Source organism: Pelophylax lessonae, assembly GCF_965119305.1.
Source record: "Pelophylax lessonae genome assembly, chromosome: 11".
NCBI lineage: Eukaryota > Metazoa > Chordata > Amphibia > Anura > Ranidae > Pelophylax > Pelophylax lessonae.
The window spans coordinates 68,050,082-68,069,639 of NC_138778.1; the positions used below are offsets into that span (position 1 = coordinate 68,050,082).

At 45.6% G+C, this 19,558-nt stretch overlaps 1 protein-coding gene across 1 annotated transcript in view; it reads left to right on the forward strand.

The window, feature by feature from the left end:
- QRICH2 (glutamine rich 2) overlaps nucleotides 1-6,377 on the forward strand; it is a 176,769-nt gene extending 170,392 nt beyond the window's left edge. The window contains exon 17 of the mRNA XM_082272781.1: nucleotides 6,136-6,377. Coding sequence (XP_082128907.1) covers nucleotides 6,136-6,287 — 152 coding nt within the window. The 3' untranslated portion in view covers nucleotides 6,288-6,377. The remainder of the gene's footprint in view (nucleotides 1-6,135) is intronic.
- Nucleotides 6,378-19,558: the final 13,181 nt, after the last annotated feature.

Genomic DNA, 19,558 nt, shown 5'->3' on the forward strand with positions numbered 1-19,558 from the left:
CTCAATTTGGTGCTCTCAGTCCTTCAGAAGCCTCCTTTTGAGAATCTTCAGGAGATTCCCCTGCTTATCCTGTCCCAGAAGGTGGCCTTCTTGGTGGATAGCACCTCTGTGTGCAGGGTGTCGGAATTGGCAGCTTTAGCCTGTCATTCACCTTACTTGGTGGTTCACAGAGGTAAGGTGGTTTTTTGTCCCTGTGTTCTTTGCAAAGGTTGTCTCTGATTTTCATTTGAATGAAGACATTGTTTTGACTTCCCTGTGTCCCAGGCCAAAACAGCCAAAGGAAATTGCCTTGTATGCCTTGGATGTGGTCTGGGCAATTAGGGTGTCCCTGGCAGCTATGGAGTCTTTAAAGAAGTCAGACTCACTATTTGTGCTCATGGATGGGCCTCAAAAGGATTGTCCGCTTCCTCTGTGACCATTTCAAGATGGATCAGTCTGACGGTGATCCAGGCCTTTTCCATCAGATGTCAGGATCCTCCTTTCCCTGTCAAGGTGCACTCTACCCATGCGTTCAGTGCCTCCTGGGCCTTTCGTCATCAGGCGTCAGTGACGCAGCTTTTGCAAGGTGGCCACCTGGTCGTCGGTGCACACTTTCACAAAGTTCTATAAAGTAGATGTATTGGCATCTGAGGGTACTTCCTTTGGCCGCAGGGTTTTGCAGGCTGCTGTTTAGAGGACCTTTTTCTTTTTGAGAGTGTATTTTTTTTTTCAGGTGAGCTCCAGTTGTTTTGGTTGAGCTCCTGGTTGACTATAGTTACCCCTGGGAATTTATTTTTCGCTGTTCCGACCGGGAAGACTACCCTGCAGTAGAACAATCTGAAAGTGAGGCTTATAGTGATCGTGGAGCGCAGCGTGAAAGGGATGACTTTGGCAGGGGTGCGGTGGACGGTCTATGTGGACAGCTTTACCCCGGATGCCTGCATACTTAGATGTGCCTTTTTTAATAATCAACTATGGGAGTTGCTAAATATTGTACCTACATTTAATGTAACCATATTGCTACACTTAGAGCCGTCCCTCTTCTCTTTTATACTCTGTTGTTACGTGACGCTACTTCTATATCAAGACATCACTTGTTTATCAAGTCAAAGTTTATAAAAGAATTTTGCTTGTCTTGCAAAATGCTCTCAAACCAAGTTACTCTCAATCTGAGGATTTACTGTATTTATCTACCCTGTTACATCATCCGTATGCTCTGAGTTTCCGAGTAGCAGCTTGTGGGAGGGGTTGAACAGCCTGTGGAGGAGTTGGACAGCTTGTAGAGTACCAGATTGGTATAGTCGGAGTTAAGTTAAGGAGGCAAGGGCTGTGAAAGAGGAGCAGAGAAGTCCCCTAGAGCTAGAACAGAAAGGGGACTACACTTTTCAGGGCAGACGTCTACTCTCCTGCCGTACAAGGAGCTGATAGTGTCCTGTGTTGCTGGGTAACAGCCAGGAACACAGTGCTGTATTTCCCTGCAAGGCAAAGATGAGCCTTGGGAGATTTGCTAAGTAGCAGTGGAGGCAAAGTTTTGAAGTGCATGGTGACCATGCATATACGGTGTAGATCCATCCACCACCCGCAAGGCTTCAGTGCTCATCTCTGTTCAGAGCACTTTTTCTTAGCTGAACTCTACTTACCTCCCCCAGCATATAGCACTCCCCCATGGTCTGCCTGTGCATTGGCCCTCAGCGTTCTCATGTTCAGTGCAGTACTATGGTTCCTTCATCGGTCCTGATGACCTCAAAAACCTTAGACTGTTGGAGCATAGAAGTAGGCTGTGGGGTGCAGTCTTAATGCAAGATCAGAAGATCAGGTAAGTTAAAGTGCTTTGTGTGAGAAAAATCAGGTGCGCTACCCTAATGCATGCGTGTAACATACAAAAATGATACAACCAAATGAACCATTAATACAGTAAAAAATGAATGATAACGTTTACAAATCGTGCTAACAAAATAGTCCAGAGTGTGACTGGTGATACACCAATGTGCAATAAACGTCCATGTTATAAGTCCATAGGTAAGGTGCAATTATGGTTACATCAACTTCAAGCTTGGGAAGATGTGAACTGTGATTGGAAGGTGCAAAGTCCCACCACCAGCTTAGCCTCTTACCAGAAGTTAAACGTAAAGGGCGTGTGTAAATATGACCGCTCCAAGGGTCATGCAGCCAGGTGGAGGAATTCCCAAAAATACAGAAGGCACTCTAACACACTCGTGCTCCCTAGACTCTTACCGGACAAAAGCCAAACAAGAAGCCTGGTATTATGGTGATGAGTGATCCTGCCGGGAGTTACTGGACTCTAGGATGGCTGCTGTAGTTGCTTGTGTCCAAGAGGAACAGACCCAGTCAGAAAGCCTGACGTTGGAAGATCCTGCCACAGGTGACTAGACTCTGATTGGCTGCTGTACCTTCTTGTGTCTAGTTGACCGGTAAACATCACAGCGTGTCATTCCCTATAGATCAGGAACCCAGACCACCCTGCTGTCCATCACACCAAGCATCCATCACCGATCACCAGCACCAAACTGGTTTGGTGATGGATGCTCGGTGTGATGGACAGCAGGGTGCTCTGGGTTCCTGATCTATAGGGAATGACACGCTGTGATGTTTACCGGTCAACTAGACACAAGAAGGTACAGCAGCCAATCAGAGTCTAGTCACCTGTGGCAGGATCTTCTAACGTCAGGCTTTCTGACTGGGTCTGTTCCTCTTGGACACAAGCAACTACAGCAGCCATCCTAGAGTCCAGTAACTCCCGGCAGGATCACTCATCACCATAATACCAGGCTTCTTGTTTGGCTTTTGTCCGGTAAGAGTCTAGGGAGCACGAGTGTGTTAGAGTGCCTTCTGTATTTTTGGGAATTCCTCCACTTGGCTGCATGACCCTTGGAGCGGTCATATTTACACATGCCCTTTACGTTTAACTTCTGGCAAGAGGCTAAGCTGGTGGTGGGACTTTGCACCTTCCAATCACAGTTCACATCTTCCCAAGCTTGAAGTTGATGTCACCATAATTGCACCTTACCTATGGACTTATAACATGGACGTTTATTGCACATTGGTGTATCACCAGTCACACTCTGGACTATTTTGTTAGCACGATTTGTAAACGTTATCATTCATTTTTTACTGTATTAATGGTTCATTTGGTTGTATCATTTTTGTATGTTGCACGCATGCATTAGGGTAGCGCACCTGATTTTTCTCACACATTCTACACTATACACTCTAAGGTAGCAGCACACCCCAATTTCGAATCAGCGCACTTTCCTACCCAACACAAGTTAAAGTGCTTTACCAGGTCCTCTAGACATAAACAAGCTTCACAGCCCGTTCCCTACTGCGCATGCGCAAACCGCGCTGCGCTTTGTGAATGGGCCAGCTGCGGGGGAAGAAGGGGGCCTGAACTTCTGGGTGAGAAACCAGGTACCCGCTCCCCTCCAAAAGGAGGGGTGGAGGAGGCAGATAAGCAGGGCTTTCCCTTTTGGGTGGCGCTCCGCTTTAAACTGTACAGTAAGTGTAAGCAAACAGCTAAAACACAGTTTAAAAACAAATGTTTCAACTAGCCATACAGCTTGGGCAAGGCTATGAATGGGTAGTGAAGAAGCAGCTGTCCACTAATAAGGTCATCCCTGATTGGCTAACAGTGCTGACTTTTCTCTGCCAGTTTAAGTTCTGATATACAGGGAAATCCTAAATGCAGACCTAGGTGCTATTTTAAATATGTTTAAGTATTTTTTATTGAACATATGCCTGGATTACAATAGGGGTCTTTTATAGCAGTCAGTACTTCAATAGCTATGGTCAGTTGATCCATCACTGTCATTTAGTCTTGTGTTTGCCTATTACCATAGTGAAAAATGGCTAATAGTAATAAAATAACACATAAAAAAGTATATAAGGAGACAATCACATTCACTGAAGCTGCGTTTCTTAGACAGAGCAGGTATTAACACGTTCCAAAACACACTCCAGTGCTAAATCCAGAGGCTTCTTCTCTCTTTCACAGAGCTTCAATGCATAATGTCACTTTGTTGAGGATTCCACCAATCTGAGGAGGGCTGCACCCCACAAAAAACTTTTTCTTTTATTTTTTTAGAGCAGGTATTGGCCATTGATATGAATGGGAACCAAGACAGGATGATTTCTATGCTATCCATCTATTGATGGGCAGCCCATAGAGGACTATGTTGCAGGCTGCAGCCCTGTGCCCAGCTGACCCAGGGAGACCCCAATAAACAGAGCAGATAATGTAGAAACACTGTTGTATATAAAAGGGCTTATAAAAGTGTCCACATCCTTGGTAACTAATAGAATAAAGAAGAAACCCTCTCAGTGGGCTTTTAAGGGGCAAAAACCAACAGAAATACAAGTGATAAAATTTCAAATTTATTGATTGTCTCAAAATAAAAACCAATATAGAAAGAGCAGAACATATCATACAAAAAAATTCAGTCCTAATACAAACAGATTGTATGCGAAAACCGCATATTTCTGTCACTTAGTAAATCTGAAATGACAGAGGAAACACCCAACGCGTTTCAGAATAGTTTGTTCTGCAATCTTTTTCAGGGGGATATATGTGATTAGTAAAGTATATATTTTTCAAAATATGTGTACAATGGTATAATAGACTGCATATTCTTAAAAGAGAGCACTGTAATTGTTGCCAGCCAATAAATGTCCACCAATGTGAGGGGAAAGGTGACGTTTGGACGTCCATTCCTAAACCACAGAGGGAACTGGGGGGGAAAAGCTTCACCGACATTCTCATTTGAAAGTGCATGTCAGCACAAACAGTTCCCTCAGGAACTCATTAAAAAAGAAAAATGCCAAATGAGAGAGGATCCATTTCATTGAAGTAGAAATATCAAATATCCTTATATGGTGGTGAATGACTTTGATAGCAGCAACCAAGTCAAATAAACAGAGCAGGTGTGCTGAGGGTCTATCGGTGGCACCATAGATTATTTCTGATCCCGGATCTGCATTTTTATTGACTTTAGGTGTTTGGGTTTAATTCTACTTTAACCACTTTACCACTAGAGCATTTTGCTGTCTTACGTCTGGGCCACTTTTTGTGATTCGGCGCTGTGCGACTTTAACTGACAATTGCGCGGTCATGCGACGCCGTACCCAAACGAAATTTACATCTTTTTTTTCCCACAAACAGAGCTTTCTTTTGGTGGTATTTGATCACCTATGCGATTTTTACTTTTTGCGCTATAAACACAAAATAGCGTTTATTTTGAAAAAATAACAATATTTTTAACATTTTTTTTATATGAAATTCCCCCCAAAAAAGATGTAAAAACCAATTTTTTTTTACATTTTTGGCCAATTTGTTTTCTGCTGCCCATGTTTGGTAAAAAAAATTCACAATAAGCGTATTTTGATTGGTTTGCGCAAAAGTTATTGTGTTTACTAACTAAGGGAAAGATTTATGTCATTTTTGGTGGGTTTTTTTTAACGCGTAATGGCGGCGATCTGCGATTTTTTTTGTGGGACTGCAACATTGCGGCGGACAGATCGGACCCTTGACTGACATTTTTGACACTTTTGGGGGTACCAGTGACATTACTGCAGTAATCAGTGCTATATATTTGCACTGTTACTGTAAAAATGACACTGGCAGGGAAGGGGTTAATTTTATTGGAGAGGGAGGGGTTAATGTATGCCTGGTGCTTACTAACGTGTGGGGGGGGAGGTGACTGCGTGACACAGGGACAGATCCAGGGTTCAGCTACGCTGAACCCTGAAATCTGACCCTGCCTGTCACTTAGGAGATCCGCCCGCTCTGTTTACACAGGCGGGCGGATCTCCAAACTAGATTCCCCGACGATCGGGGAAGAGCGGCGGCGATCGCCGCCGCTCCTCCCCTGGCCTGACTCCCGCTGTAACTGAAAACAGCAGGAGCGAGCCTCCGGCGGCGAGCGCGCGCCGCCGGGAGAGGGGAAAGTCTGGTGACATAGACCTACGTCGCCAGACGATAACGAGCCACTGTGCTGCAGTAGCAGCACAGTGACCAGTGGTAAAGCGGTTAAGCTTCCCCTTACCTATATACAGTACACATGTGCTTCAAAATTATTATTTTTCTTTTAAATATAATATTCATTATTTTTTTTTAATACTTATTTTTTTTTCTTTTTATAGGAAAATCTAAACGTGGGAAACACCTTCAAGGATCACAGAAATTGCTTCTTATGAATGATGTCAGTGTGCCACCCACCCGCCCTCAGAGTGCCAAGTCCATTGTTTCGTTAAGAAAAACAGTATTAGATGCCCAGATACCTAGTCTCACATGAAACCCAACTTTTTCTAGCTAGCACAGGGCTTCACATTGTTTATAGTAAAGCTAATTTATTGCACAATTAGTCCGTGTGTTGATTGGTGAGGCTGCCTTATACTACATGGTGAATTGATAATAACTGGGGCAGATCTCCAAGGAGGTTTCGTAGACAAAAAAAGGTCATAAAAAGTTCAGTTGTGTTAAGAGGCAGAGATAAAACCGCCAAGAGAAATAACTATAGCTGAACAGAAGTCTTAAAGTCCAGTTCCAGCTTCCTAAAAAATTAAATTGCCCAATCATTGCTAAAATAAAAAAGCACCTTTGGATGCAATACTCACCTCTTCTTCAGTGCTGTCCCCCTTCAGACTTACTGTACACTCTGTAATGCAGTTCTAGTAGTCTTCTGGGTTCAGTGATGTATAGAATCATTTAACCCAGTAAAGCTGGGTACGCACTGTTGGCATTTCGGATGGTTCCTGAGGAACTAGACAAAATTCGCTATGAGGGTGGCTCTGTTGGCCACCTCCCACCAAACAACCTTCAATTGAAAAATCTGCCAGGCAGAACATTTTTGGCTGATCAGCTGCTGCATCTAATAAAAAATGCTGCCCCTGCTGGTGCATCAACAAGTCACCCTGGACTCTGGAATGTTGCAGAGATTGGCATTACATGGTACAGCAATCTGCAACAGTCAGGATCCACCCACCACCAGATGGAAGGAAAAGGGCCTGCATCATCACTCGACCATAATAAATTAACCTGGAAAACAAAGTTACATATAAAGATTGAAACAAAAAAGGTGTGGGGTGCTTCAAGGGGTGAGTAAGACCAGAATAGTGGTGTGGTGGTGGTGGGGTCTGAAGTTGGGTTTAAGCTGATTTCAGGCATTAGATGTCAATTGTGTACGCACAACCAAAATGCAGACTCTTTTGTAATGGAACATCATTCTGCAAACATTCAAGTTAACTCCAGGCAAACTTGTTAAAGTTTGAAGGCGGTAGGGGTAAATGCTGCATTACCAGCTCCCTCCATGGAAACATTAGTGATTGAATGTAAAAAATTCATCCCTGCTGATTACATGTCCCATGTCACAGAGGTCCCTTAAAACATCTGAACAATCCCCAATAGTACTGTTAATTGCCTGCAATGTTCTGTAATGCTTGTAGGCACCCTAAAGTGCCTCAGTCATTAGATATGCGACATTGTTCCACATCAGCTTATATCAAAGGTTCCTGCGAGCTACTACGACCAATACTACTTCAATCAAGCCAGCTGCAAGCACTGATCACCATCTCATTCCGAAGTATATAGTGCCATAATAAAACAAACCTTAGTGCTGCGCTAAATATTATCATATAAAACAATCAAAGAAGTATATAAATAAATAAATAAATGAACGATAAAAGCTGTTAGAACCTCAGTTGTGACAAGTGTACTATACTAGAGATAACATGTGAATTAATAATACTTGTGATATAATCAAATGCTTCTTTTAAAAAACAAAGTCCTCATAAAATTTGCATATTTGTGGACTTTATGTAAGAAGCATTTGATTATATCACAAGTATTATTAATTCACACGTTACCTCTAGTATAGTACACTTGTAACTGAGGTTCTAACAGCTTTTATCATTTATTTATTTGATTGTTTTACATGATATTATTTAGCGCAGCACTAAGGTTTGTTTTATTATCCACATCAGCTTGCAGTCCTTGCTGATACAGCCAAATAGCCAAATCCTGGACAGTTCTGATTTGGTAAAGCTACAGCACTTCCTGGTAGTGTCAAAATTTACTGACGTGCATGAGAAAGCGTGGGGTGGGGGAAGGTTTAACAGTACCAGGAAGTGATGGAGCTTTACTTGATTGATTGGATTTAGCCGCCACTGCAAGAACTTCAGGCTGCTGTCATGCTCTTCTGGAGGCCTGCACTTTATACCGGTTAGGAGTTTTTTTCTCTTAAGTTTGTTCACTTACAGAAATATATATATATATATATATATACTGTACATGTGTTCACTAACTAGGTCCCCTGACCAGCAGGATTCACCAGGAGGACTCAGTGGAGTAACTTGCATCTTGTATTCAAATAGGGTTTAAGCCTATCCGTTCCCCTTATGCAGCAGGGATTGCCAGGGGGACTTTTCCGTGGGCCTTCAGATGGATCCCATATAAGACCTGGGGGCCTTGGCAGAAAACCCCATCTATGGGGGGGTGACAGAGACTCAAAATTGTTCCCTATATGGGACTTGCTTATGTCTACAACTCTATAAATGCCTCACATCTACCCTACAGAATTGGCTACACTCTGCAATCTAACCCTGAAGACCAAATTTCTGGTTGCTACAATCTTTGTGAAAAGGGTGTCAGAGCTGCAGGCTTTGTACTCAAGGAGCCTCACCTAACGTTCTAACCGGACCGAATAGTCCTAAAACCCCAGACTGCTTTTATTCATAGGGTATATTTTTCCTTCCACTTTAACTAGGAAATGAATTTACCGTCTTTCTTGGTTAAGTGAGGGAACCACATCCCTTGGATGTTGATCTAACTCTGATCACCTGCTTGGCAGCTACCTTATTCAGGAAAGTTGAAATCTGTGCTTGGTTCCAGCATGGCTTAAGGCAGGGTCAGTCAGCATCAACAGTACAGTCATCTCCTTGATTTTTAATTGTTAAGACAAAAAAAAGAGCCTACTCTTCACAAGACCCTCCTGTTCTGGAGGACTTAAGAGCACATCCAACTAGGGCAGTGCCAGCGCTGGGGACAGAGCAGTGCCAAGTATCTCCTGAGGCTATTTGCAAGTCAGCAATATAATCCTCCTAGGACACCTTCATTACATTTTATTAGGTGAACCCGGCTCTCGACAGTAAAATTAAAAAATGCATACTTACGCTACTGACCATTACACCCTCCTGTATGGCGTGTTAGTTCCCATTGTATGCTGCCATGATACATCTTCATGGCAGCATACAGATTCCCGCCCAAATGGTGAGAGTTACAGAGAATCCTGCAAGCCGGGTCTGTCTTTGTTTTATGGTTAACCAGTCCTATCAGGTTGTGGAGTTGGAGCCACAACCCATTGTATGCTACCATGAAGATGCGCCACGAAAGGAAAATTACGGAAAGGTGAGTATACAATTTTTCGTTTTAAACCACAAGGAGAAAGGGTCAACGCGATTTTACACAATGGGATCCTGGTCAAAGCTTAGTTACTATTTTCTAATTCTGTCTTGTGCTGAAGATCCAAATCAAGAATTACAGGCTAAAATTCAGCTATTTACACATGAAAGAGAAAAGTTCCTAAAGCACTTCAGATCTTTAAATTGAATCCAGAAAATTAGTAATTTAAATGAATACAAGAATGCCCTTATTATAAACCTCTGCTAAAGAAGCGGTGTAAAGGGGAAGATTGTGTTTTAACCCTCTATCTTCTTGAAAGCACTTAAGACAGTTTTAGAAGATCATATCATGTTTTTAATTTTAGCTTTTTTTAATGAGCTTCTAGTTTGCTTATGCTGTGCACAGCAACAGGTTCCCTTCACTCTATGGGCAATAAGCAGAATGTACTTAAGCTTCCATTTTCTCATCCAAGCTGCAGTCAACCAGCCATGTGACATTTATTGAGCCAGGTGGCATAGAACGTATTCCCCCACACTTTCAAGTACGTACTGGTCTAGGCAGCATCAGAATGGAGTAGTGGGGGAAGCAAGTGGAAAGCAAATACCCACTGCTTATTCTCCATAGAGTATAGTGAGCCTGTTACTTTTCTCAGAATATGCCCCCCCCCCCTCCAGGGCTGCAGCCTTCATCATTCTTTTCAGCACTTAACACTTCTGGGATTGGATGCCTGTGTCTTCTGTTGTGCTCTGTGGTTTTATCCTCCAACTCCTATGTGTCTACCCTGTCCTGTAGGGGTTGGAGGATAGAATGACAATGGGGTACACAGGCATCCAACACTACCAAAACTACTGAATGCCTAAAGGGTAACTCTACTTTCGTGGGGAAAAAAACAAAAAAAAGAAAAAATAATAGAGCTTATACAGTTGCAGCACAAGTCATATTGTAATTCAATGTTATTAAAAATGACTTTTCGTTTTCAATCTGCAGTGCTGTCATTTTCTGTAAAATGCAATGCAATATGGCTACCTGGAGGTGATCTGTGTTCAAAACGCCCCCCCAGAAACATAATTTCCTACTTGTGTGATTGGCTCACCGATTTTCCCAGAAGTCTGCCTTAAGATACAAGTCAGATTTCAGGCATCCCCTGCAACAAAAATGTCGTTTTTGGTGAGATACTCCCAATAGGAAATCACCTCTAAAGAGATGCAGAGCCTGCAGCTTTCCTCATTTGTGCCCTGCAGTTGCAGCAGCTGATTTATATTTATAAAACCACTCCCATTATATTCACTTTCTCACATGGACACAAACACACCGGGATTTATTCAGAATAGCAAAAGGTAGGAATCTGCGACAGTTTCTTAAAATCCTTGCAGTGTACATAGATTGCCCAGAGGGGAATGTTTTTTTCTCAACAAAAGTGGAGTTACTCTTTAAGAGTCTAATGGAGGCTGCAGCATTGGTATGGAGGGCAGTATAAAGTTCTTTTATTGCAGGGAACAGACCTCATAGTTGTTTTAATTTAAAACACTTTTAAAGACAAGGCAAAGCAACTGCTGCTTTCTTTACTTGGTCATACTAAACTTCCTTTTGCAGAAAATCACCAGTACTGTCACATTGTAGGAAAGGGAATACGGAACATACAGGCATTCCAATTTGCTTCTCGAGTCAAATGTAATGATGAAAGAGCAAAGTGAATGTGTGTATGTGCAGCTGAGGAAGGCAGCAGTTAGATCAAAATTATGTTTTGCCCTGCATGGGCAAAGGCCCAGTTCTATTTAATAAGACTCTGCACCCCACATTCCATCAAACAATTTCCTATTTCAAATTTTGTGTATTTTCTATACATAAAATATCTGTCAAGTCCTGAAACTCCTCCCTGGTTAGTACACGTTAGCCAGAATGCCTGAAACCTTTGCTGGGCGCTGCCATCTTGGATGCAATAGCAGCTAGCTAAGAAGACTCAAGGTTGTCAGTTTAGTGACACACTCATCCTGGGATGAGGCTGAAATCAGCTGTCACATGTGTGCGCTCTGAGAATTGATGTGTTTGAATGGTCATATCTAACCCACTTTTGATAAGCATCATTGTAGTAGGCCTACCATTAGCATGCAAAAAGCTGAAGATTAGACAACCACTTAGTACAGAAGGTATGAACAGAAGTCCAGGGGGCAGCCTTACAGATCTGGGCTACAGAGGCTTGGTGCTGAAATACCCAAGAAAATCCCACCGATCTGGTGGAAAGGGTCCATAACAGCGCAAGTGAATTTTTTTTTTGCACAAGAGCGTAAGCTTTTGCAATCAAGTTTCTTATCCACTTGCAATGGTAAATTTGGAAGTAAAGGTGCCCATTGCGAGTCCAGAGGAGAGAAACAGGGAAACCATTTGTCTAATGGCTCCGACCACATCCATATAATGTAGGGATAATTTCTTTGGATACCTAGATGTGACAGTAGAATGTTCTAGTTGAGAGCAAACTCTGAAACCACCTTTAGAAGAAAAAACGGTCTTGGGCATAGTACAACCTTGTCATTGTGGAGTTTGAAGAAATGCTCTTTACAGGAAAGGGCCACCAGTTCAGAAACACATCTGACCAACAGGAAAGCTCCCAGAGAGGCTACATTACCTACAATATACTCCAGGGAATATCCCTCATCCCATAAGGCAGAGAGAACCAAATAAAGGTCCTAGGGAAGCAGGAAACTACAAGGAGGCCCAATACAAGAAACTGTTTTTACAATTGAGTGTGAAGCCAGAGGGCTTTGAAAAACGGTGGATAATGCCGATACCTGCCCTTGTAGGGTGCTTCGATCCAAGTTCTGGTCAAGATCTGTTTGTAAGAAGGCCAGAATGTGAGCCACAGAGTGATCTCTGGGACTGAACTGGCTGCATTCAAACCAGGCAAAATAAGAGTTTCCAGGTAAAATAATCAATCTTCCTAGAAGAGCTTTTCTTGCTTTCAGCAATGTAGGAATCACAGCCTCCCTTTATCCTTTAACAACTGGGTTTCAACAGCCATGCCATGAAAGCCAGAGACAGAGAAGCAGGATGGAATAGCAAAAGAGGGCAACCAGCGCACCAAGGATCTCCAGAGTGGGTCCTAAACTTTAATCAGTGATTACATTGTTACAGCAGAATGCAACGTTTTGAAGCCAAGCAGGACCCCTTCATCAGGCATGATAAAGGGGTCCTGGGCGTGGCTCCGAAACATTCTGCTGTCACAATGTGATCGCGGATTAAAGCTTGGGACCCACTCTGGAGCCCCTTGGTGTGCTGGTGATATTCTTTTACTCCGATTTAACCGGTTCCAGACAGTGGTCACTTCAGCACTCTCTTATACACACAGCCATTACTACAGGATTGTGTGCATTGACAGGATGGAATAGAGGTCCTTTAGATTGCATATCTGGCCTGTTGTGCAGAAGCCTAGGGTTGTCTGTAAGTTGTTAAAGTATATCTGTATATCAGATTCACCTGGGTCGGTTTGGTGCAATTAGAATCACTGTTTTCCTCTCTAATTGGGTTTTGTGGAGCAGGCAAGGCAGAATTTTAACTCCAGAGAATGCACAAATTAGCCTGAACTGAGACCAGGGGATTGTTAGGGCATCCAAGGCTAGGGCCAGATCGCTGGTCCTGGCAACACAGGTAGCTTGTAGACTGCTATGAGTATGCACTAGTGTAGCGCAAAACATATCAGCTGGTCATCTTGCTCTTCTGCTGTCATTTCCTTGATTTTTTTTACCGTTTGGCAATTTTTTAAATAAAGGCGATTACAGTAGTGCGACTAGAATATTCACATCCAGAATTGTCCAATTTAGCATATCAGATTAAACGCATCTGGATAATCCACCTGCAAGTTGTCTATTCCTGGGATGTGGACCGCAGAAATTGCTACGTAGTAAATTTCTATTCACAAAAGAATCTGGCTTGCTTTTTTCAAGACAGCTGGGCTCCTTGATACCCTTGATGGGTAATATATGTCATTGTGGTTGTTCCTTGAGAAGCGGGGGCTAGGGCTGCATGGACAACCTGACTGCTCTCAGCTCCAGAATGTTGATGGGAAGCTTGGTTTCATCTTTCAACCATATTCCTTGAACTCTCATGAATTGGAGTCTGACAGACTTGCATCTGTTGTAAGGACCTTCCAGTGATAGGGAAGGACTTTCCCGCTGTCAAAGCTGGGGTGCTGATCCACCAAGAAAAGGGAGTTCTTGCTTGGCTGTATAAGAGCATTGAGTAGGTCATGGGAAACAGCTTGCTTTTTCCATGCTGATAGAATATTTATCTTCTCTCATTGTGAGATTTAATTTGGATTTAAATTCTCAAGCATGAGCTCTGAGAGAAAGAACCTCCCATTTCTGGAAGGAAGACATTTGCTTAGGATGTATACAGGACCAAACCCAAGTGTATTCCAGGAGAAGTTTGGAGCAAAAAGGTTTCTTGAAATTGATCATCCAACCAAAAGCCTGATGCAGTTGAATTGCCCAGTGGACATAAAGTTGGGTGGTGGTAAAACCCTGCAGTTGTCATTTTTACTGCCCCCAATCCCTACCTACCCCCTTTAGCTGCTGAGGCAGCAGCCAAAAGGTGTACACATGTCGCAGCAGGAATTAAGCCCGCTGTTGCTTTTGGTGGGTGCTACTGCCTGCCAATCGTGACCCATTCAAGTAAATGGGGCCACTCTGCAAGTGCCCTTGCAACTGCATGCTTCTGGGGAGTCCAAGGGTCTAAATCAGGTGGTGAGAAACAACACAACGCTGCCTGCTTTAACCCCTTGTTTGCTGTACTGCAAAAGGTTGCAGGGCACTTGCAGAGTGGCCTCATTCACTAGAATTAGTCATTCTTGTCAGGTGCTACACCCACCAACCATGACAGGATGTAGAACTCCTGCTGTGGACACCCCTGGCCACTGCAGCTAAAAGGGGTGCGGCTGGGGTGGGAGTGATAAAAACACATCTTAACTATAGGGTTTTGCCACCCCTCAAACTACAAATGTAAAATGAACCCTTACTGTACTGAGCCCCCTATAAGGCTGAATTCACACTGATGTGCTGCATTTTACCTGCACTGCGAGTGCAGCACAGTGCATTTGCAACTTTCCTGGATTAGCTGTGCTTCGCTATAGACTTCTATTATATCCTGCAGGTGTGGTGCACTTTCTGAAGGTTCACCAAAACTCCTGCATTCAGAAAGTGCACCAAATCCACAAGATATGATAAAAGTCTGGCTAAGCGCAGCAAACCTGCAGGAAAGCTGCAGGTACACTGCATTACACCTGCGGTGTGGGTAAACAGTAGCGCATCAGTGTGAAAGCAGCCCTATACTATTATGCCCAGTGTATTGCTTCACACTGACCTGAAGATCTATTCTTTCCTGCTGCTGGCACCAGTCTGGAGATCCCTAGCCGGGATAAGATGTGGAGTGCAGGTGGTATCATTTCACATGGGATAGGAGAGAACACTACAGAGGAGGCATGGGCTTATGCGGTTCTTGCTCCCTACTACAGCTCCAACTTACTCTGTTTGATACTCTGGAATGACAGCTCAGCAAGCTCAGACTATGATCTGCTAGTCACCTGTGATCTACAGGTTGCTGACCCCCGATTTAGATAGTCCATGACCTGTAATGGGTTCTGAGCAGAGCCAGCTGAGGCGTTAAGACCTTTGTGAACAATATGGGAGCAGCGGACAGGCCAAAGGGCAATGCAATGAACTGTATGTGATCTTCGCCCCTGCGAATTGCAGAAAGCGCTGATGGGTTGGGTAAATGGAAACAGAGATAAGCATCTTGGATGTTCACTGATGCTGGATATTCCTTTCATCCCAAAGAGGATATTACTGACCTTGCAGCTTCCATGTGGAATTTTGAAGGAGTCTGTTTAGCAATTTTAGACTCAAAATGTGGCAAATATCCCCTTTGGACTGGGGTACCAAAAACAGGTTTGAATAGAAACCTTTGAACCTGTCTTGTGAAGGTATTGGTGCAATGATTTAATGGGACAACAGGTGGTTCAGGGCTTTTTACAGACTCAACTTTTGCAGGCGGCTTCAGCTATCCAAGCTTTATGTCAAAAGATTTTGCGCATGTGAAAGTAAATTAGAGCCATTCTGGAAATTTGTCTCATGACATGTTATAAGCATCAACACAAAAAAAGCAGAGCAGAAAGCAATTACGGTGATTGTTCTGCAACAGCATGATCCTGAAAAAACTGAATTTTTGTAAAATCTTACCTGTAAAATTCCTTTCTCTGAGTCCTCCGACAGTCGCCGCCTCTTCATATTCGTCACATATGGGGTATTAGACTTTGCTCCGAAGGAGTAGCTAGGCAACAGAATATGTTAACATTAAAGCTTTTAACATATCCCACCCTCAAGGGGTGGTCCCCTCAGTCAATACCCTCCTACTTCCTGCAACCATATCTCAGTTTTAGTGGAATAGCAGTAGAGTATACAACCAAACCCCAAAAGAGGGGCGGGGGCGGCGACTGTCGGAGGACTCAGAGAAAGGAATTTTACAGGTAAGATTTTACAAAAATTCCGTTTTCTCTTACGTCCTCCGACAGTCGCCGTCTCTTCATATTCGTCACATATGGGGACGTCCCAAAGCAGTGCAAACATGAGGGGTGGGAAACGCATCCGCGCCGAAAAGGCAACGCAGTCTCCGCATCAAAGAAAGGAACCTTACCAAAGGAAGGAAACCAGCTGGGCAACAGGAAAAAACAAGTGCTCAACAGGAGCAACAACCCAGGAAAACACAAATAACCAGGGGATAAAAAACTTATCCCAACAGCCAGAGGTCCCCAACAAGGGACCCTAGGGAATTGCCGCACTAAGAACCTTGCGGCCAAAGGAAGCATCCGCCGATGCCTGAACATCTACTTTGTAGAATTTTGTGAAAGTGTGCACGGTCGACCAAGTCGCCGCCTTACACACCTGGGCTACAGAAGCCCCATGACGACAGGCCCAAGACGTACTCAGAGAGCTAGTAGAGTGCGCCTTCACAGGCACAGGGGTAACCTTCCCCTGCGAGGCATAGGCCTGTTCAATGGTCTGCCTGATCCATTTGGCGATGGTAGAGGCCGACGCCGCCATGCCCTTCCGAGGACCCTCTGGAAGAACAAACAAGGAGTCCGTCTTTAGAAAAGACTCAAGTCGATTTAAGGTAAACCCTTATCGCCCGAACAACATCCAGAGAATGTAATCTCACCTCCTTTGGATGTTTAGGCTTCGCGCACAGCGAAGGCAAGACAATATCCTCATTAAGATGGAATTACGAAACTCGTTTCGGAAGAAAAGGATTAGGTCGCAAGACCACCTTATCCAAATGAACAACCAGATAAGGAGACTTGCAGGACAAAGCTGCCAGCTCCGACACTCTGCGAGCCGAAGTGATCGCCACCAAAAAGGCGACCTTTTTGGACAACATAGACAACGAGATCTCCCTGATCTGTTCAAAAGGAGCACGTTGCAACACAGACAGAACGAGATTCAAGTCCCAAGGGGACAAAGGATCCCTCCTAGGAGGAACCAGATGCCGCACACCCTGAACAAAAGTGCCAACCTAGGAGTTGGAAGTTACGGGACGTTGAAACAGAACGGCCAGCGCAGACACCTGACCCTTTATCGTAGCCAGCGCCAAACGCTGATCGACACCCGTTTGAAGGAAGGACAGCACTCGGGAAACCGAGTACGTGCGGGGTGAAAACCCCCTGGACTCACACCAGGCAAAATAGGCCTTCCAAGTACGGTAATAAACCTTCCCCGAGGAAGACTTCCTCGCGTTGATCAAAGTATGAACGACCTCTGGGGAGAGACCCTTCTCCTTCAGGACCTTGGTCTCAACAGCCAGGCCGTCAAAGCCAGCAACTGTAAAGCAGGATGGTAAATCGGCCCTTGAGACAGGAGATCGTCTCGAAGAGGCAGACGCCACGGGACGCCACGGGTCGACCGCCAGATTCACGAGGTCTGCGTACCAGGACCGGCGAGGCCAGTCCGGTGCCACAAGAATCACCGTGCTGCGTTCCGAGTGTAACCTGCAAAGGAACCTGGACAGCATCTGAATCGGTGGAAACGCGTACATCAGCCTGTACTGATGCCACGGGGCCACTAACGCGTCCGACGCGTCTGCCCGAGGGTCGCGCGTCCTTGCCACGAACCTTCTCACCTTGTTGTTGAGACGAGACGCGAACAGGTCCACATCTGGAAGACCCCACTTCGCGCACAACATCTGGAAGACAGCCGGGTGGAGAGACCATTCCCCCTGATCCAGGGTCTGGCGACTCAGATAGTCCGCCTGCCAGTTCTCCACCCCCGGAATGTGAACCGCCGTTATCGCCGGGACATGAGTCTCGGCCCAAGACAGAATGTCGGCCACTTCTCGAGCCGCTCGGGCACTCCTGGTGCCCCCTTGGTGGTTGATGTAGGCCACCGCCGTGGCATTGTCCGTCTGCACCCGAACCGGGCAGCCCTGCAGCCGGTCCGTCCAGCGATGAAGACAGAGATTTATCGCACGCAATTCCAGAATGTTGATCGGAAGGGAAGACTCCCCCTCCGACCAAGTTCCCTGGGCGGACAGAACGCCCAGAACACCACCCCAGCCCGACAGGCTGGCATCCGTGGTGATCACCGTCCACGAGATAGGACGAAACGACTTGCCCCCCGGACACCATCGGGGACTGGAGCCACCACAGAAGGTCTCTTCTGGTGCGATGACTCAACGAGATTTGAAGATCCAGAGATTGAGGTCGCCCGTCCCACATGGACAGGATCTCCGCTTGGAGACCCCGCGTGTGAAACTGGGCGAAGGGAATCGCCTCGAAGGCCGAGACCATCAATCCCAGACATCTCATGCACGTCCGCAGAGACGAGTGCGGAACGTCCCTGAGGGACCTGACTTCCTCCTGAAGAGTTCTGAGTTTGTCTTCCGGCAGGAAGACCTTCGCCTGCACCGAGTCCAGAATCATTCCCAGGTAGGGAAGACGAACCGACGGACTCAGTGTCGACTTTGGAAAATTTATCGTCCAACCAAACTCCTGTAGAGTTTGCATTGTGACAGACAGGTCCTTCTCCAGACGCTGGCTGGTCGCAGACCGAACCAGAATGTCGTCCAGATACCCCAGGACAGAAATGCCCTGGGCCCTCAATAATGCCAGAACCGGTGCAAGCACCTTGGTGAAGACCCGCGGAGCCGAGGCGAGACCAAAAGGCAACGCCACGAACTGGTAGTGATCCTCCGCAATGGCAAATCGAAGGAACCTCTGGTGACCCTCGAAAATGGGGATGTGAAGATACGCATCCTTCAAATCGATGGAGGCCATGAATTCCCCCGGAACCAGGGCAGCCACCACCGACCGCAGGGATTTCATGCGGAACTTGCGAACCCGCACAGAGCGGTTCAGAGCCTTCAAGTCCAGAATTGGACAAACCTTGCCCTCCTTTCTGGGCACGGTGAACAGATTGGAATAAAACCCCCGAAACCTGTCCCGATGAGGCACCGGAACTACCACTCCCTGAGCCCTCAGGTCCCGCACCGCCAGGTGCAGGTCCCGTAAACGCTCTGGAGACAGTTGAAGATTTGAGGGAAAAAATCTGCTCTCCGGCCGAGAGAGAAACTCGATCTTGTAACCAGACCGAACGATCTCCTGAACCCATCTGTCCCGCACGCGGGTCAACCAGGGCTGAAGAAAACCGAGCAAGCGTCCCCCCACCCCAAAACTGGGTGAGGGCGCCCCTTCAGGCCGCACTTATGGGCTGCGGATCCGGATTGACCGGACTTTTGTTTTCCAGACCAGGGCTTCTTCTGAGAGCCTTGACCTTTGAACGGTTTGCCCTTGTAGTGCGACCGAAAGGCACGAAAGGACCCCTGAGGGGGCCGAAAATTAGCATGCTTCTTCCCAGAAGCCCCCTTAGCCTTGGGGAAATGGGGCAAGAGAGTGCTCTTACCTCCGGTGATCCCCTTAATCAACACATCCAAGGACTCCCCAAAAAGGCGAGACCCATCATAAGGCAGATTGGCTAAGGTCTTACGTGAAGACTGGTCCACCGACCAACATTTCAACCAAACCAGGCGGCGAGACAACACCGCCACGCTGTGCACACGTGTAGCCAACGGGACTAGGTCCAAGTCCGCATCACACAGATACATGACACCCTGGTGGATTTGATCCACCAT